The sequence below is a fragment of the Zootoca vivipara genome, chromosome 3 (assembly GCF_963506605.1).
Source record: "Zootoca vivipara chromosome 3, rZooViv1.1, whole genome shotgun sequence".
NCBI classification, from domain to species: Eukaryota; Metazoa; Chordata; class Lepidosauria; order Squamata; family Lacertidae; genus Zootoca; species Zootoca vivipara.
The window spans coordinates 80,351,077-80,372,274 of NC_083278.1; the positions used below are offsets into that span (position 1 = coordinate 80,351,077).

The window sequence follows — 21,198 nt, forward strand, 5'->3', positions numbered from 1 at the left end:
GCTTAATCTGGCATTGAGCAGACCCATCCCTCGATTTCAAGGCTCAACTAATGTGAATTGTTGTTATTTATTTGATTTATACCCTGGCCTTCCTCTCAAAGGAGCCCAGGACAGCAGGGGGGGGGGACGACAAAAAACTGCACCGGGTATTCCCAGGTGATCTCCTGTTGTGACGTTCATCTGTCCCACATCTCAGTTTCCATAATGTCACTATTTCATGTGCCTTTATATGCATACCCAAGACCATGAACAATGATCATCATGTATCAGTAGGGATTGAACAGCTCAAGCCACAGTACTAACCCCAATTAACCTGGGAGTAAAACTCAATGAAGTCAATGGGATGACTAAACATGGTTAGAACTGTGCTTCATGTTGCACTGTATACAGATCTGATACAAGCCTTGAAGGGTTGTAATGTAAAGTATTGTAATGGCACTGTTAGGTCTAACTGTGAAGGAAGCTAGAAGAATCAGTCCTAGAATGTAATTGTGCTAGTAACTGGGTCAGTGAGAATTGGTTAATAAACCTGTCAGTGTCATCTAATAGCAAAGCCAGATTGATACAAGGCTTACTTTAAGATAGGATTTTCTGGAGGCTGAAACCTAATACATGTTTATCATTTCTGAGCTGAGCTTGAAAGAGTGAAATACAGAGAAGTGCCTCTGAGCATGCACAGAATGCCTTTATTTCCCTACTTCAGGTGTGGGGAATGTTTGGCTTTTCAGATGTTGCTGCAAGCACAGCCAATGGCTAGGGATGGTGGGAGCAACATCTGGAGGGTCAACGATTCCCCACACCTTCCATACTTTGCCATGGTAGCTTTCCACATCTGTTGTTACTGTGAAGACCATTCAAACATTCAGGACCATCATGCACTGCCTGGTAAGCTTCTATCAGGAGTTATGCTTTTGCCAGTTGCTGTGAGAATAAGTGCATCTGCGATTCTACATCCAGCCCATACATTTAAAGCACATGGCTTCCCCTCAAAGAATCCTGGGAACTGACAACCACCAGATTTAACATGGATACTGGTACCAGAGCCTGCAATAAACCCAGATGCCAACTTTGCTGCCACATACACCCAGACAACACCATTACTGGCCCCAACAACATCCAACATACCATCTCAGGACTATTTAATTGCTCATCTTCTAACATTGTGTATGCCATCAAATGCCAACAGTGCCCTTCAGCTCTCTATATTGGACAAACAGGCCAAACCCTACGCCAAAGGATAAATGGACATAAATCTGACATCAGGAATCACAAGACAGAGAAACCAGTAGGAGAACACTTCAATCTCCCAGGACATTCTATACAAGATATCAAAATAGCTGTCTTACTACAAAAGAATTTCAGAAATAGACTGGAAAGAGAAGTTGCTGAATTGCAACTTATCACCAAGCTTAAAACCATGGAGAGACCTGGTTTGAACAGAGACTTTGGATTTTTATCTCATTATACATGATAAAGCGATCCTCAGCCACCTCACCCCTTGCTTTTTCATGCAAGTCCATTTGCAGTCCTTTTTTTTTTTTTCAGAGTAAAAAGTATTTTATTATTTTCCATTTAAAAATCACACAATGCAACAGTATTGCAGCAATATTACAAAGAAAAGAACCAAAGAAAAATTCTGTCATGTACAAATCTAACAAAGGAAAAAAAATACATAGTCACAATAACGAAATGTAAACCAGTAAACCAGTGAAAGTGTATGCCTCGTCTGATACACTCAGGAAAGACGAGGGAAAGAAGAAAACAGCAACGATGAACAGAAGGAAGAAATCAAGAAGAAAAAAGGGGAAGAAAAGGAGAAAGAGGGAGAAGAAAAAGAAAAATTAAAATTTGACTTCCCGTTACTTCTCTGTACCTCATATATTACATTCTATTTCATGGCACGAATCTTAATTTACATTTACATCTTATTCCTCAAATGTTCCATTTGGGCTCAGGTACGCTCTGCTGGTTGGCTTAATTATTTAATTAGATTCTAAATATTCGTAAAATAACCTCCATTCTTTTTTAATTTTTTGGTTCGTCTGTCCTCTGACTCTTCCTGTAAATTTTGCTAGCTGTGCATACTCTTTCATTAACAGTTGCCACTCAAGTTTGCTGGGTATGATGTTACTTTTCCAGGTTCTCGCTAACAGGATCCTTGCCGCGACTATTCCATACATCATCAGCGTTCTGTTCGCGCCTTTTACATTTTCAGGCATTATATTCAATAAAAATACCTCTGGTTTCTTTTTAATTGTTGTTTTTGTCATTTTCTTAAGTTCCTCATAGATCACATTCCAGTAGTTGTTTATCATGGGGCATTTCCACCACATATGTATTTGCGTGCCTGTTTCTGTTCCGCACCTCCAGCATTTATCTGATTGATTTTTGTATATTTTGGCTAATCTATCCGGTGTTTGGTACCACCTGTACATCATTTTTAAAATATTCTCTTTTAGATTGTAACAGGCGGTAAACTTCAGGTCCTGTCTCCACAGCCTCTCCCATTGCTCCACGAGGATATTATACCCAAAATCTTGGGCCCATCTCACCATTGAAGGTTTAGTTTGTTCTTCCATGAGGTCCCATTCAAGCAACAGGTCATATATTTGTGAGATTTGTTTGCCTTCTTTATTCATTATGATTTTTTCAAATTTAGATTTTTCTTTGGCAATACCCAATTTTTTATCCTCATTAAATCTTTGGTTTATTTCGAAGTATTGGAGCCAGACTGAAAGGTGATCTTTAATTTCGTCATATCGTTTCAATTTAATTTCATCTTGGTTAATTTCCAATATATCATTGTAGGTAGCCAATTTCTCATCCATGTTTGTTTTTTTAACTGTTATCATGTTTATTGGAGAGGCCCACAGAGGTATTTTTGTTTCTAAGATTCCTCTATATTTCGTCCATATTGCATATAAAGATTTTCTTACCAAATGATTTAGGAAACCCCTGTGCGCTTTAACTTTCTCGTGTAATAGATAAGAGTGCCATCCAAAGCGATTATCCGCTCCCTCCAAGTCTAGTAGTTCTTGATTTTCCAAGGTGATCCACTCTTTCACCCATACCAAGCCTGCTGCTGCGTGATAGAGTTCAAGGTTTGGTAGCGCAAAGCCCCCCCTTTCTTTTTTTTCTGTGAGTAATTGATATTTAATACGGGGTCTCTTACCATTCCAAACAAATTTCGACATGTCTTTACGCCATTCTGCAAAACATTTCATTCCTCCCAATATTGGTATTACCTGAAATAAGTACATTAACCTAGGGAGTACATTCATTTTAATTACAGATATCCTGCCCCATAGTGATAGTTGTAACTTACTCCATTTCTCCATGTCCTTTTTTATCTCATTCCACACCTTTTTGTAGTTGTCCTCATATAGGTTCAGACTTTTTGCCGTAATCCAGACCCCCAGATATTTAACTTTCTTTCTTATTTCTAGACTTGTTAGTTGTTGTAGTTCTTCCTTTTCTTTCTTATCCAAGTTTTTAGTTAATAACATAGTTTTCTTATAATTCACTTTTAGCCCCGCTACCTTCCCATATTCGTTGATAATTTCTAATACTTTCGGGATACTTTGGATGGGGTCCTGCGATGTTACTATTATGTCGTCCGCGAAAGCACGAACCTTGTATGCCCTTTTACCGACCGTTATGCCCTTTACCATCTCTTCATTTCTGATACTATTTAATAGAACTTCTAGTACCATTATAAATAGCAACGGGGATAATGGGCACCCCTGCCTTGTGCCCTTTGTTATCAAGAAACTGTCCGACACCCTTCCATTCAATATTAACCTGGCTTTTTGCTGGTTGTAGATAGCTCCTATAGCATTTTGTATTTTTTCCTTGAATCCCATCATCTCTGTCTGTTTCCTTAAAAACTCCCAGGAGACATTATCAAATGCCTTCTCGGCGTCTAATAACATTAATGCTGCTTTTTTATCAATTTTGAATTCCAAGTATTCCAAGATGTCAATTACATTTCTTATATTACTCGCTATCTGCCTCCCTGGTAAGAATCCTGACTGGTTCGGGTGTATTACTTCTTTTAGGATGTTCTTTACTCTTTGCGCTATTATTCCTGCGAAGATTTTATAATCGCTATTTAGGAGGGATATCGGTCGGTAGTTTGCGATTATTTCTGTATCTGTGTCTGGTTTTGGTAATAACGTGATATATGCTTCCTTCCACGACTCTGGTATTAATCCCTTTTCTAGTGTCTGGTTCATCAGGTCTTTTAACGGATTAAGGAGAATATTTTCCAATTTTTTATAATACTCTACCGGCAGCCCATCTGGGCCTGGCGATTTTCCTGGTTTGCTTTTCTTCATTATATTTTTTATTTCCTGTATTGTGATTGGGCTTTCTATCTCTTTTGTTTTTTCCTCTATATTTATGTTCAATCTATGTGCCTCTAAATACTGTTTTATTTCTTCCCTGTTCTCCTTTTTTTGCTTATATAATTCTCCATAGTAATTTACAAATTTCTTCATAATCTCCTGTGGCTTGTCTATTGCTTTTCCCCCTTCTTTTATTCTATTTACCATTTTCTCACTTTTTCTCTTCTTTAATTGCCAGGCCAGATATTTGCTAGGTTTATTACCAAATTCAAAAGTGTTCTGTCTCCATAGCCTTATCTTCCAATCCATTTCTTGTTCTATTTTGGTTTTATAATCTACTCGTAACATATTAATTTCTTTCTTTAATCTTTCGTTATTCGGGTTTTTATTAAAATCTTTCTCCTTTTTCTCTAACTCTTCTATTATTTTCTTTTTTTCTTTTTCTTTTTCTTTATTTACTATGGCATTTTGTTTTATGAAGTAGCCCCTGATTACTGCCTTGCTGGCGTCCCACACAGTTCTATTTTCCACTTCTTTATTATTGTTCAATTCAAAGAATTCTTTTAATGTTTCTTTGGCTCCTTCTATTATTTTCTCATCATACAACAATGATTCATTCAATTTCCACCTCCTCATTCCGGTTTTCCACTCTGGTTTTAACTGTAAAATTATTGGATTATGGTCTGATAAGGTTTTAGGTAAGATTTTAACCTCTTGTATCCTTCCTAGCAATTCAGATGTCAACCATATTGTATCGATTCTACTTGCCACATTTTTTGCATTGGAGAAATAAGTATATTCCTTCTCAAATTCATTTTTGACCCTCCAACCATCTATCAAATCCAGCGTCTTCACCATCTCAAAAAACGTCTGGGGTAACTTCCCCCTCTTTTTCCCTTTCCCAGTCCCTGTTTTATCTATCATCGGGTTACAGACTCCGTTAAAGTCCCCCATTAATAGCATTTTCCCTTCAATATATTCTTGTATTTTCTCCTCAACTTTTTTATAAAATTCCGTCTTTTTTTCGTTTGGCGCATATATACCCGTTATACCAATTGATTCTCCCAAATATTTAATCTGAATTATTACTATTCTGCCTTCTTGATCTGCGTATAGTAATTGTGGTTCTAGGTTCGCTTTCGCATAAATCACCACCCCTCTTTTTTTCCTTTCGTCCGCTGCAATAAACTCCACTCCTAGTTTTGGGTCTATCAACAATCTTTGATGTTCTTTTTTAATGTGTGTTTCTTGAAGACATATGATGTCTAGTTTTTGTTTGATTAATACATGTCTTATTCTATTCCTTTTCTTTTTGTCATTTAAGCCATTAACATTCCACGTTGTTAGTTTAAGGTTCATATTGTTATTAATATTAATTCCAACACGCGTTACCTTCACAAATTTTGTATATTTATTTACTCGTTTATTTATTGATTTAACTTAAAAATAAAAATAAGGGGGAGCCAAAATTAGAAATAGGAAAAGGGGGTTGGAACTCTTCTTTTTATTCAGTTTCTTCGCTTTCCTCCCCTTCCTCTATTTCCTGATCAATTTCTCCTTCTATTGGGGTTTTTTCTCCACCTAGTTGCGACCTGTATCTCCTGTAGAATAAATCAGCGTCTTCGGGGGTTACAAATTTTCTCCACCTTCCTTTGTAGCTAAATGACAAACCCTGAGGGTATTCCCACTTAAAGAATATGGAGTTGGCTCTGAGCGCTTTTGCAAGGAACTGATATTTTCCCCTCTTTTTCAAGAGGCGGGGAGGCACCTCCTTCATCACTATAATTTTTTGTCCTCCAATTCTTAATTTCTTTTCCTTTTTTTTCTGCAACATTCTATTTCTCAGTCTTTTTGTATAGAAGGTGATTAGACAATCCCCTGGCCAGTTGTTTTCTTTGGCCTTCTTTGAGTTCACTCTGAAGAGTGACTCTACACTTCCTGTCATCACTTCTTCTTCTATTTCTAGCCATGCTGCTATTTCTTTTATGATTACCTCTTGCAGATTCCCCCCTAACTCTTCTGGGACACCCCTCAATCTGAGCGATTTTTCCTGGGCCTGCATCTGCAGCAAGGCCAACGCATCCCATGTAGCTTCCTGACGTATCCTTTGTTCCTCTCTTTCTTTCCTAGCTTTTTCCCACTCCTTTTTACCATCCCTTACTTCTTTCAAGGTTTTTTTGACAAGTCATCCACCTGCTGCACCTTCTCTTTATTCTCTTGGGTTATCTTCCCCATCTCTATTTTTTCTTCCTCTAACTTTTTCACCTGCATATCCAATTCCCTTATAGACTTTGAATTCCCTTCTATTTTTTCATTCACTTTATCCAATTTTTCCTCCAACCCCCTCATCTTTTCATTTACATCTAATTTGAGTTCACCAAATTCTTTTCTCATCTCCATTATGTCTCCCTTCAAGCTAAGGATGAGCTCTTTCACTTCCATATCTCCTTCTTGTCCGGAGTTCCTTCTTCCTTGTTGCAGGTTAAACAGTGTGCTTTGGTTGAGTTTTTTGCTTCCCATTTTAAGCCTCCGACTTAACCTCTGATGTTGTTGCTCCTTCTTTTTTTTTTTTAAGACTTTAAGTCCCTTTACAGTTCCTCCTGCCGCTTTAATCCCCTTGTCACACTCTTGTTGCAGTTCTGGCTATGGTCGCTGGTGTCGCTGTTCTGCTCTCCCGTTGTTTATCCTTTCTACACAGTCTTTCTCTTCCCCACCGTTCCTCTCTCCGCCTCTGACGTCGCTGTTCTTTGTTAGTCCTTTAATTTCCTGTTTGTTCTAATAGCCTCCGCCCAACTCCGTCCCACGCTGCTCCATTTTGTCTCAGGTAACTCTTTCAGCTTTCCCCACACTCTTGGATTAACTTCGCAACTTTAATAGCTCTCCATTCTAAGATCCACACCGTTTAGCTCCGTCGCTTTGCGGGACCCTTCCTTTATTTTTACAGTTTATAGGCAATACGCTGAGTAATCCTCCACCGCCTTCACAAATAGTTTGTTAACAGCAAATAACGACAGTCTGTGCTCTCCAACTTTAAGCTCTAATCCAGAGAGTCTTTCTCCTATCGGCCTTCGAACAAAAACTGAGCCTCTAGTTTTCGTGCCCGATTGTTTTGTATACCGAGAAGTGAACTCCTTTAGCAATCGCTATCCCCCGGTTTTAAAAGTCTTTCTTCTCAGCTCAGCACTGCTTGTTTTATCCTTCCCTTCCCTTTTATACTCTCCAATTTCCTCCGTATTTCACCACCTTGCTATTTCTCAGTGCTGAGAGCGCGTCTCGGGTTTAACATTAAAAGGGGTTTTTACCGCTCTCACGCCGATTCAGGCTTAGGGGCTTCTTGCTGAGAGGTGTTGAATTCCCTTTTGCGTCTGGGTCTCTTCGCTCTCTTGCCGCAGGCTGGAGAATGCCAAGAGCCCCGTCCGACGCCGCTGGAAACGATCAACCAAGAGTCACCCCCTTGGTCTTTTTTGGGGTCACGCAGCCCTCGTTACCCCCAAAAATCCTCTCTCAGCAATCACCCTGTTGCGGAGCTCGCAGAGGGTGCTGCCGTCTCGGTGGCGATAGAAACCGGAAGTCTCCATTTGCAGTCCTTTGCAGTCGTCAACAGCTATCAGTCAGTCTATCACCCATTTCCACCACCCCTCCCCACCCTTTCTCTACATATAAGCGTCTGGGGACTTCTAATTCAGTGTATCTGAAGAAGTGTGCATGTACATGAAAGCTCATACCAAAATAAAAACTTAGTTGGTCTTTAAGGTGCTGCTGGAAGGATTTTTTCTATTTTGTTTCGACTACGTCAGACCAACACAGCTACCTACCTGTAACTGGGAATTGCAGTTTGTTAAGGGTGCTGGGAATTGTGCGGTGGGGCGTAAACCATAGTTTCCAGGATTCTTTGGGGGAGCCATGTGCTTTAAATGTATGGGCTGGATGTAGACAGTTGTGAGATGTGGAATTAGGATTGCTGTCTTTGAGGACAAATGTTTTGTGGAAATAAGTAAATGTTCAGTATTATAAGTGCTTATAAAGCACGTTGCAGAGAGTACCTCAGTCATCTTTGCAACATTGCTGCAAGGTGGGTCAGTGTTATTGGCATAGACTGTGTATGCCATAATGGCACGGTGGGCTTTGGCTCCACAATATGATTGAGAAGGTAAAACAAGTACAGCGTATCTTTCGAAGTAGAACATAGCCATTAAAGAAGAGATCACTGCCCCAGAAATATTTCATAGCAGATCTTCATGCTCTTCCCATTTAGTATGTTAAGAATTTGATTACATGATTTTGTTTTTTTATAATTATTTTTATTAATTTTTCAAAAAGGAATACAAAATAGAAATAGAAAAACACACAAGAAAAATACTACACAAACCAATAACAAAGAATAAGAAAAAATAAACCAAAAATTTCATACATCATTTACTATTACAATTCTCATATCAGTGACTTCCTCCTTCCCCCCCCTCCACGTTTCTACTAGTAACCATTTCAGCGCTCACATTTTCAATATTCTTCATGTTTTCTAATACCAAACTTCTTATAACTATTTCCATCCCAATTCTTGTTATAAATCTATACATTTATATGTTAACTCTTATTATCTAAAAATCACAAATCTTACTCCTTATTTCTTTAAACTATTGCTTCTATAGCATCTTTGTACTTCCACAACCTTTATTGTCCATTTTTTAACTTATAATTCTTTTCCAAATAAATCTTAAATTTCGTCCAATCCTCTTCCACCTTCTTCTTTCTTGATTACATGATTTTGAAGCAAAAAAAGACTGAGAACATTTTTTAAAAAAAATTATGTGCATAGATGTATCTAGCACTTAAACATCATTTTATTCTTAACCGAAAGGCTTCAGATAACAAGTCCAAATCCAAGGTTTAAAATTTACAATATTGGTCATATTTTAGCTTTGCACCCAGTTTAGTTCCTGCTAAGCACTCTTCAAATTTTGCATCCATTTCCCGGCTCTGAGCCTCAGTGAATAAAGTCTTCCAATCGCCCACAGCACCTATAAAGAAACAATGAACAGTGAATCTCCCTATATGTGCCTCCCTATATAGAGGTTTACAGATCAGATTTATGGTTTTGGAATGCTGAAGCAGATGGGTTGCTTCTCATCCTGCATCCCTATGCACACTTTCTTGGGAGTAACCAAGGAAGGGCATTACTAGCATGCATCAGAATGGGCTGTTTGGAGATGTAACAAGTGAGTGACAGAAACATTTCAGGGGTATATGCATGCATGCGTGCAGTTGCAAGGTTTTCTTTTTCAAATATTTCTGCTTCTTTTAATATTTTATTATTATTATTATTATTATTATTATTATCATTATCATTATTATTATTATTGAAACACAGCTTTTCCTCCCAAGAAAAGCCTAAGAGATTTTTGAGAATTAAAAGCAGCACACACACACACACACACACACACACAAACATAAAATATATGATCTTACAATGATGGCTGATATGTTTTTAAGGCAAGATTTTAAAAATATCTTAACTTCCTTGTAATGCACTGGCTACACTTCTAGTAGCTATATAAGAATTTAACATAATTATAATTTCAGTCTATTTTAAACCTGAAGAACTCTCAAACTATCTCGCCTGCTGCGGATGTCTCTTATATTTGCAGCAGGTAAAAAAACTATTCTTTTTTTTGGGGGGGGGAGTTTGACACCAATCAGGAAAAATGCAAACACGAGAAAGAGTAGAGAAGCTTGCTTTCATCTGTGGAAATATTCTGTTGTCTGAAACCAATGGAAAAACAAAAACAAACTTGGAAGCTTATCCCTGTCAAAATGGTTCTGGTTAAAGTAACGTGATGTGGTAGTATTGTAAACAATAGTGTTGTTTAAATTACACAGTGAAGTAATTTATACCATGGCTAATTTGTTTTCAGTCATAGCACTTCAGGCATTACGTATTTATTTCCCAGCCTACTTGGAAATAAGCCCCACTGAATTCCAACTATCCCACTGTGCAGTCCTTTGCTTTTCTACTTAGAACCTTTCAAGTTCAATAGGACCATCAACTCCCAGATCACTTAGACCACTATTCACAGTTTTAACTATCTTGTTTGATTATTCACATAATAAAACATGAGCTGCCCTGGGCTCATGGTTTTTATGCCTCTTACTCTACACCAGGATTCCTCAACTTCGGCCCTCCAGATGTTTTTGGCCTGCAACTCCCATGACCCCTAGCAAGCAGGACCAGTGGTCAGGGATGATGGCAATTGTAGTTTCAGAACATCTGGAGGGCTGAGGTTGAGGAACCCTGCTCTACATACCGTGTTTCTCCTAAAATAAGACGTGCCTCTAAAATAAGCCATGGCACGATCTTTTAAAGGCAAAAATATATAAGACATCCCCCAAAAATAAGACATGTTGGGGGTACCGGTACCTACCCGACCCAGCGGGAGCCGGCAAACGCAGCAGCGCGCGCCAAGCCCCAGCCCAGCGGGAGCCCCAGCACAGAGACGCGCCGAGCTCCGACTGAACGGGCCCCAGGACACGGCAGCGGGCGGTGCACGAAGCCGCAGGACCCAGCAGGAGCCGGCAGCAGCCCCAGCCACGACGCGCCGCACCGCCCGAAGCCCAGGGACCCGGCAGCGGGCTCAGCGGGCGGCGCGCGAAGCCGCAGGACCCGGCAGGAGCCGGCAGCAGCCCTAGCCACGACGCGCCGCACCGCCCGAAGCCCAGGGACCCGGCAGCGGGCTCAGCGGGCGGCGCACGAAGCCGCAGGACCCGGCAGGAGCCGGCAGCAGCCCCAGCCACGACGCGCCGCACCGCCCGAAGCCCAGGGACCCGGCAGCGGGCTCAGCGGGCGGCGCGCGAAGTGGCAGTAGCCGGCAGTAGCCGGCAACAGCCCCAGCCATGACGCGCCGCACCGCCCGAAGCCCAGGGACCCGGCAGCGGGCTCAGCGGGCGGCGCGCGAAGTGGCAGTAGCCGGCAGTAGCCGGCAACAGCCCCAGCCACGACGCGCCGCACCGCCCGAAGCCCAGGGACCCGGCAGCGGGCTCAGCGGGCGGCGCGCGAAGTGGCAGTAGCCGGCAGTAGCCGGCAACAGCCCCAGCCACAGCGCGCCGTACCGCACGAAGCCCAGGGACCCGGCAGCGGGCGGCGCGCGAAGTGGCAGTAGCCGGCAGGAGCCGGCAGCAGCCCCAGCCACGACGCGCCGCACCGCACGAAGCCCAGGGACCCGGCAGCGGGTTCAGCGGGCGGCGCAAGAAAGCCCCGTACCATGCTCAATAAAAAAATAAGACATCCCCCGAAAATAAGCCGCAATGTGTTTTTTTAGAGAAAAAATAAATATAAGACGTGACTTATTTTGGGAGAAACACGGTAGTTGGAAATAATTGGTAGGAGAGAACTGTGCTGTCACAGCACAAGTAGCTTCCACTTTTGCAGACTAATCTGGCCTATTTAAAATAAAAAAATTCCTTCAGTAGCACCTTAAAGACCAACTAAGTTTGGCATGCACACGAAAGCTCATACCAAAATAAAAACTTAGTTGGTCTTTAAGGTGCTACTGAAGGAATTTTTTTATTTTACTTCGACCCAGACCAACACGGCTACCTACCTGTAACCTGGCCTATTTAAAGTATGAGATGTGTAAACTATTCTGGACCGTTAGATGTCCTTGTTCTAATGATAGCAAGAAAATGAGAACGGTCTTACAGAGGCTTTATAAGGGGTTTTTTTTTAGTGTTTTTGAACTTCAGTTCTATATGTGGGATGGGAGAGAGAAAGAAGGAGGTTTGGCTTTTTCCATAAATGGCACCACTAGAGGGTGCTTGTGTTATTGGAAGAAATAGAATTCATTGTAAACTAGTTGTGTAATACCTTTCCTGAAAAGGACAGGAGCAAACCGACCATGTGTTTCTTCACATTTACTGCTCATTGCTTGGAAGGTAGAGCTCTCTGCAACAGACTTAATCATTTCATCAGACAGAGGTAATTCATAAAATTCAGCTATTCGCTTCACTCCTTCGTGAAGATTCTGGAAAATAACAATAAAGTTAGTTATGACTTCATAAATATATTTGCTACTAAGGTAGATTTCTAAGTTAGAATCAGCCCTAAGATTCAAGAATGGGGCAGGCTAAATATCTGAAGAAATATATTCAGAAATGTATGTGGTTTACTGCCCTAAAAAGTGCAGCGTGACAGGAAGCACAGAAACATTGTCACAGCAAAGGTGCATCATTTATATCTTTCTATTTGCTTCTGTAACTTATATTCCTTGAAAAGCATCCCTCTCAAATATCTGCTATCCAATTTTTTCCTTTTCCAGTGTGCCATGTTCTATCATCTATATTCCTTTTAACTCAGAAATGTTTGAAATGATTAACAGTTTGGAACACTACTTCTGATAAACTTAGCCTGTGAACAAACACACCAAGAGAGTTTACACCACAATCAGACTAGCATATTGGTGTGCTTAGTATTTGCTGAACTGCAGGATTGTAATTTATTTTTTAATTTTAAAACATTTAAAATATCCAAACCTGCTAAAGAAACACACACGCACATACACAATTCTCATGCTCTTTAAAAAAAAATAGTTGTAGCAGAAGAAAAGTTGAAATATAAAACTGGCAGAAAAAGACTTCACAGCATGATGAGAAAGAACTTCCAAACCTCAGTCAAAAATAAATGCATTTCTAATAAATATTAACTACAGGTTTATTACGAAAAATAAAACCAAAGGAAATGGGGGGGGGAAGGGAGCAGAAACAGAAAACCAAAACAACACCTCTCCCTTTTCCAATTCAGCAACCATCAATAGATCTGTCTTAATTTCCACATATCGCTTGATATAGGCCATCTAAGAAAAATGAATGTACAACAGAATCATTATCTCAGTTTCTAAGAATGCTCACTTCTTTCAGCTCTTCAAATGTGATGATCATGACATTTTCGTCATCCATATGTTTGTTCCAAGCAAGAGCATGGTCAAAGTAGGATTTCCAACAAACTGAAATGAAATGCAAACAGCATATTTCAAAGCCAGGGGGGGGGGGGGGACGGGACAAAAAACAAAACTATATCAGTTGCTGGCAAAGCTGCACATATCATACAATGAGAATAAAACACTTAGCTCATTTCATTTAACCCAACACCGAGAAACACCAGAGCCATTTTATGGACATGTAAAATCTGTACACAAATCATCAGGTGTTAAAAAGATGCCTAAATTCATATTACCCACTAGTGATGAGTCTGGCTATCCACCACTATCTGAAGGACATCTACTGACGATGCAAGTCTGAGTAAAAGAAATATCGACTGTGGGCTTTCCCCTGCAATCAAGAGTGATCTGAAACTTGTTTGCCTTTCATCTGAACAGAAGCTCTACACAAATACTTTGTGGGAAGTTTCAGAAGTACAGAAAGTGAGAACTTCTAACCTACCTTCGCCACTCATGAATTTTTGAAAAAAATCATCCCAAGAACTGACATCTGGAAGAACAGGGTTTTTGTTGTAAAAATGGTAATAGGATACTGCAGCATCTTTGGGATTTCGGAATACTACCAACATCTATTTAAAAAGAAAGAAAGAGATATTAGATTTTGTTGGAATCTCCCCTGTGCAAACATCTCTAACTTTTCTGGAGCTGGCACATTCGCCCCTACCTAAGGTGGAGAGCTTTCAAACCAGGCATCCCCAAACTGCAGCCCTCCAGCTGTTTTGGCCTACAACTCCCATGATCCCTAGCTAACAGGACCAGTGGTCGGAATTGTAGTCCAAACATCTGGAGGGCCGAAGTTTGGGGATGCCTGTTTTAAACTCTGTGCCTTGCTCTGGAAGGGAGCCTCTCACACAGGCTCTAGGAGGCTCTCACAGTTTCTCCCAAGAGCCTCCCATAGCCCATATGTGAGACCTTCCCAGAGCCCAATAAAGAAAGGCTGAGAGCTTAAAAGCTCTTTCTGTGACAGGAAAAGTGCTTTAGAGCTCTCTGCCTTGTGTGCGTTTAATTTGTGGTATTGCATGCTGGCCAGCCCCCAAACAAGTAAAGCTGCGATTGTGCAAGTTAAATGCAGACAAGTTGCAAGTCAACAGTATTTATATAGAGTAAACCTGCCACTTGAGCTCATTTAGCTTTACGCAAGTGGCAAAATAGTTTTTAAAAAAGTAAAGGAGGGCAGGGTTCTGGAGGGCAGTCCCAACTACCATTGAACCCAATGTGTTTTGACCATATGCAATTTTGGCATTAGGTGCAATCCCCAGAAAATACCGGTAGGTTGCAGACATAGTGTACTGAAAGTAACATAACAATGCAAACTGAAATTGAAATGTTGCAAAAGCTGGTGCCTTAAAATGTTGTCTATTCTTGCCCATCTCACTTAAACTGGTTGTGGGGAGAGACATGCGTTTCTGGGATATAACAGACTGCCACAACAAAAGGCAGGAAGTTTAGCAAAAGTAGATATTGCTTCCAATAACATTTTGCCTTGGAGAGACTTTGTGGCGTGCCTTTTGCTTCATAATTCCCTCTTTGGAATTTCCCCCAAGTAAAACAGAGAATCTATTCTGAGGAAGTAGCAGGGGCGTCACTACAGGGGGCGGGGGGGGGGGCGGGCCGCCCCAGGCACCGCCCTGGAGGGGGTGACAGACACTCGCCATCTCAGCCGATTCCAAAACCTTGCTCGGCGTGAGGCAGCGGCTGGCTTGTGCTTGCTCTCTCGCTCTGCCGCTGCCGGCTCGCGCTTTCCTTTTTTCTGGCTGGGGTGGGCCCTGGGGGTGGAGCCGCACGTGGAGGCGAGGGGTGGGCCAGCAAAGAGGGGCGTCACACCAGCCTCAAGCGTGATGCCTCACTGGCATGCCCCTTACCTCTGCACGCGGCTCCGCCCAGGGCCCACCCCAGCCGGAAAAACTAACAAAAAAATGAAAGTGTGAGCCGGCAGTGGCAGAGCGAGAGAGCAATCACAAGCCAGCCGCCGCCGCACGCCGAGCAAGGTTTTTGCCGGGCGGCGGGCCGGGCTCAGCTTGCTCCCTCCCTCGGCCGACGCGCTCTCTCCCTGGACGGAGTTGAGGGGCGGGCCAGCGAGGGGCGTCACAACCATCACCTCGCTGGCCCGCCCCTCAACTCCACCCAGGGAGAGCGCACACCGGAGCAGGAAGGGAAAGCACATGTCGGCCAAGGGAGCAAACTGGTCCTGGCAGCCGTTCGGCAAAAACATCGCTAGGTGCTGCAGGGCTTGGCTTACTCAGCCAACGTCAGGACGTATGCGTCATGACGTCACAACACTGTGGAGCAGCGCCCCGCCCCCGGGGGTGCCTCCGTGTTTGCTGTCCCAGGTGACGGCGCGGCTAGCAACGCCCCTGGGGAAGTAGAAGGGGAAAAGGAGATATTATTCTGGGGCTTGGCTCATGAAACAGAACTATGACAGACCAGCATGTGAAGAGAACAGTTTCAAAGGCCCCTTACAAGAGCTGTCAAATTAAGATACACATATTAAGTACTCAGTATTGTGGTTAAAGGGATGCTCGGTCCCAGCTTCTGCCAACCTAGCAGTTCGAAAGCACGTCAAAATGCAAGTAGATAAATAGGAACCGCTACAGCGGGAAGGTAAACAGCATTTCCATGTGCTGCTCTGGTTTGCCAGAAGCGGCTTTGTCATGCTGGCCACATGACCTGGAAGCTATACGCCGGCTCCCTCGGTCAATAATGCAAGATGCGCGCGCAACCCCAGAGTCGGTCATGACTGGACCTAATGGTCAGGGGTCCCTTTACCTTTACCTTATTGTGGTTAAATGTTGTTAGAGTGTTAGGCAATCATAATAGAAATGAAGCAGCTAGTCACTTACCTTCACCTTATTCTCAAAAAAAGATTTGGGAATATTATCATAATGAAAATGTGTAGAAAAAATACGTGGAGAAGGCTGCTTGTCCATGTCCTAGAATAAGAATGAAAGGAATGTTACCCTGTTGTTGTTTCAGGATCTAGAGGGGCTGTTTCCCCCCTTCTTTTTATTGAGCTTGATAATTGGGGGGGAAATCACTTTGAGTTACGTATTGACAGAAGAAGAATAACAAACTAAACAAAGGGGTTTGGAGGAGATGACCATTTGGGTCTCTTCAAGTTGTACAATTCTTTGATTCTAGGTATTCACTTCTCTCCCTCCCACCTTTTCTCTACCTGAACTTTTGTGGGCAGTCCAAATTCAAGCATTTGTAAGTTTTCTAGTGGTGGTAAGTCCTTGTAACTTGGGGTTGCAGCTACCATGTCATTGACCATTTGGAGCACCCAGTTAGTACCTGCAACATAAAAGCAAATGAGACCTATAAGAATCAAAAGAGCATAAGTTACGCAACCAAATGCACAGTCATGTTCGTATATGACAGTCAGCTTAAATCGTAGGTCTTCAACCAGTGGGTTGGGACCTGCAGGTGGGTCACAAGGCGCCACCAGGAAAGTCATGACAAAGCTGTCACCACCATGCAAACTGGAAATGGTCAAGACTTTGAAAATGAAGGGGGGGAATTCTTTTGGAACAAAAAATTGATTGTGGGAGAATCAGAGGAGCTTCTTCACATTTCATCCAACAAAGGGGCAACAAAGAGCAGTTGCCACACATTAGATTCCAAGGGTGGGGAACCTTTCCCATGAATCCTGTTTGTTTTCAGGCAAGTTGACATTACGCGGGAACAAGAGTCACAGAGGAGTGAATTAAAATGGCAGAGAAGGTGGCGACAGAAAGACAATACCAGATAAAAGGAAGTAAAAGAAGGCGAAAAGGGGGCACTAACGTTTGAGAAAGAAAGAACTGCTTCTCCCACAAAGGGGCAACAAATAGCAGAAAACCCTCACCGATACTCCAGTTGCCCCTTCAGAAGTGACTCCCCCTGATTAAAAAAGGAACAGCACAGGTTTGTTTGCTCTAATTGCAACAGAAGGTACTTCCAAATGGCAGCTTATTCATTGCGGACGCAGGTGCTCATGCATGCAGGTTTTCAACGGCATCCAAAATCCCCCTGTACCATTTCTGATGAGCACAACAAAACATGGAAATGAGAAATCCAGATTAAGTGCCTGGCGCCACCATGCAAGCCCCTTGGCTGGCCCTGGAGACTGCAGTCTTTTATTCCCTCTTCTTATGTGAGAGAGCTTCCTCCCCACCTGCTGTTGGCAACATGTTGCCTGGCTTTGGAAGAGACTATCCTTTCCGTTTCAGAGACCTCACTGAGCCACATGGAGGATGGGTTGTAGCCAAGGACTTATGAGGCACACATCTCCTCTCCACATAAAATAGGGCCTTGAGTTGTTGCTCATGGCTGTTGTGGGGTGCTCAGCCACTGAGGGAAGAGTGAATCCAGGCACCCCAAAACATATTCACCTGGGACCAATTTCAGTTCATTTTGGGTATCAAATAAACACTGGTTTCCTTGTTCAAACTTTAATAGAGGGCACTTCCACACAGCAGCTTATTCATTGTGGAGTCAGCTGCTCAGCTTAGCTTTGCACGTTTTGCATATAAAATCCCCATTTACCATTTATGAAAAGCCACAACAGAACATGGAAACTGTAAATCCAGATTACATGGGGGAAATAGACATATGAATTCGTAGCAATTGGTAACCAAATCCATTCCCCTTTAATTCCATTAAAAACTCGATACTCACCGCATTTTGGATAAGCAACAATCAGCCTATCGTCCTTCCTAGCTTCCATGGCTTCCAATGCTTCAAAGGTCCCAGGACTACAAAGTTTTGGATACAGCACTCCTTTGTAAGTAAACAGCAGCTCCTCATTCTCCTCCACTCGAGTCTTGGCTAACAGATTCTCCATTATTTCCACAAGACTTGTCTTTTTCTGGGCCATCTTGTTGGCTGCCTCAGTCTTGTCACAACCCCTTTTAAAAGGCAGATTTGCTTCTGCGTGACCAGAAGTTGTACAATAAAAGTATATTGCAGAAGAGGAAGCAATTCTGAATCACAAGCACTCGCACGCTATGCTCTCATTGACCTCTGAGAGTTCGCAAACTCTGTTCTCATTTGCCTCCTACTTGGAACAGCCCCATTTTCTGGATATGTAAATTACACACTATTTGAAGGGCTGGGCACGAAGCTTTTGCCATTGCAACACTGGAGGCCGTATAGGGGAAGGAAAGCAATCTGAAACCATTCTGACAGCTTAAGTAACTAATGATATTAGAGTGCATCATTTCTTCTTTTAGGATTTTTGGGAACTCTGTGACACAAACTTTATAGGTCTTTAAAGTCTGGACATGTTTCATTTTCTCAAGAATTTGAAAGTGCGTTAAACGTGGTGAAAAACACAAAGTAAACTGAGTTCTTTCATGGCTCAATCCTAGACACATAAACTTGGAACTAAACTTGGAAAAGTCAGAGAACTTAAACTATTATTTGTAAAAATGTGTTTGCCAATCCTGCAGCCACGTATCCACATTCAAAGATGATGGAACTAAAAAGGCCCAGATTTGAGGAGCATTCAAAGGAGAGGAGGGAGGGGAAGTTGCATTTGTGCTTATGCGAGTTGTTCTGTGGGTGCAATTATTTGTTCTGAAGCAGCTTGCTAAGGGTTAATAGTTTGTTTCCAATTGCAATCAGACCCAGTTGTTTCCCCCTCCCTGTTTTTGTCAAACAGGGCAAATTAGTCGTGGCTGCTTTATTTTAGTTTCTAGATAGGATAAAACTAAATGTTTGTTCAGACATTTGGGATTTCTTAATACAAAATATCTAAACCCCTGTCTCTCAGAACTTTGGTAGGTACACATAAAAAGTCAATCTTTCACAATTAAAAACATTTACCGTGCTCCCTACATATATATGACTCTCAGAAGTAAGCCCAATTGTGCTCAATGTGACTTACTCCCAGGTAAAGGAATGCCTGAGAGTAAGACATATAAACTAAGTATGACCTACTTTTGGGTTGCCATGTACATTTACAAATTTTTATTATGGTAACAAGTTTGCATATTTGCAGTGTTAAATAGTATTTGCAAAAGGAGAAGTATGAAGGTAACTATATATCAAACTGGCGAGGCCGTAACAGCATCCAGTCACTTAAAAAAACATGTTTGCTTTACAGCTGAAGTTCTCAGCATATCAAAAAGCTTTAATATAACAGGATTACCAAATAGCAGGTCACTAAGATTTTCTCAAGGAAACCAAACCTCCTCTGAAACCGGCCATGTTCTGCATTTTCATTCCTCAGGTTAATCTTTTAAAGGTTTTGTTAAGTCCCCTTTTGGAACAAAAGATAGGATTTTTCAAACTCCTGTTCTATGAACTGGATGTTAGATACAAAGGAGTTGTGAAGTACTGTTAATTTTATAAAATATATCCCAGCAGAGATAGGGGCGGGGTTAGGTGGCGTATTCCAGCTAAACTTTAACCCATTCCCAGCAGGGCAGTTAGTGGTCAATGTCCCTGTGGGAAGTGGATTGCTATTTTTTAATGTTGTTATTTTATTCATGGTGCTGCTCCCCCCCCAATAACCAATGAAGTTATATTTTTGTCTTCTGAGCAAAAGCTGAAAACTAGATAATGATTACTTATACCTAAAGGCCATGTCATAGAGAAAAATTATCCCATAGTCATTTTTTACTCACCATTATTACATTTTTCATATGGCAGAGGTTTTTCTCAGATAACACAGCCAATTTCATCTTCACATATTCTTAATAATAATAATAATAATAATAATAATTTATACCCTGCCCATCTGGCTGGGTTTCCCCAGACACCCTGGGCGGCTCGCAATAGAATATTAAAAACACAATTAAAAACACATGTTATCTGGTGAGAAATTTGGCTATGCTAGCTAATATGTCAGACTGGCCTGCAGCTAACTGTAAGTCTTCTCATGTTTTTATAGATTGTTTCATCAGCACAAGCATTTCAGTTTGCCAGACAGAACAATCCCTCCTCTCCTTCCCTCACATGCTGTTCTGGCGGTTCACCTGGCTCTCCCCCACAACAAATTTTGGAAAGGGCATGGGGGTGCGCAGGGGGAGGAGAGAGAGGAAAGCCTTGCTTTGCAGGCAGAAGTCATTGCCCAGGGCTTCCACTGGTGGGATTTTTTAGGTGAATATCGCCCTGCCCAACAAGAAAAACCAGTTCCATTGTTAGAGCTTCTGGCCTGGTCTCCTCACTTGGTCTCTAGCAGAGCCCCCCCCCCCTTCTTGGTTGTTTTTATAACTGCGCCTCAAAAGGGGTTCTGGTTCAGAGACATAACGGGGGCATACCTGACTGAATCATTGGTCATCCAACTTTATCTGACTCCCTTTCATAAAATGTTATTTTGCAATGGTTATGGTAATGTCTTCATTTTATTTTGTTGTTTTGAATGCAGCTTGACTTTCTTCTGCAATGTTTTATTTTGCATTGCTTTCTTTGATGGTTTGATGCAGGCTGTAAACCTCTTGGAGATTTTATTCTTAAAATTATAAAGCAGCATAGATATGTATCAATGAACGAATGTTTTGCCGAAACTGGCTTGAGTATTGGGATTAGGGATCCTAGCTGTCTTCCATCTCAGCAGCATGCCTAGGGTGCCACATTACTTCAGGTGTGGGGAATGTTTGGCTTTACAGATGTTGTTCCAAGCACAGCCAATGGCTAGGGATGGTGGGAGCAACATCTGGAGGGTCAACGATTCTCAACACCTGACATACTTTGCCATGGTAGCTTTCTACATTTGTTGTTACTGTGATGACCATTCAAGTATTCAGGACCATCATGCACTGCTTGGTAAGCCAATGTGGTGTAGTGGTTATTGGCACAGTGGGTTTTGGCTCCACAATATGATTGAGAAGGTAAAACAAGTACAGCATATCTTTCGAAGTAGGACATAGCCATTAAAGAAG

The 21,198-nt window shown here is 41.9% G+C and overlaps 1 protein-coding gene across 1 annotated transcript; it reads right to left on the minus strand.

Moving 5' to 3' along the window:
- Positions 1-9,193: 9,193 nt before the first annotated feature.
- LOC118081809 (sulfotransferase 6B1) lies at positions 9,194-21,145 on the minus strand. The gene is made up of 7 exons (XM_035108278.2): positions 17,990-21,145; positions 16,506-16,624; positions 16,174-16,263; positions 13,776-13,902; positions 13,245-13,339; positions 12,205-12,361; positions 9,194-9,364 (listed from the first exon to the last, which is right to left on the minus strand). The coding sequence occupies exons 1-7, from the start codon at positions 18,186-18,188 to the stop codon at positions 9,234-9,236; spliced, it is 918 nt and encodes a 305-aa protein (XP_034964169.1). The 5' UTR covers positions 18,189-21,145; the 3' UTR covers positions 9,194-9,233.
- Positions 21,146-21,198: the final 53 nt, after the last annotated feature.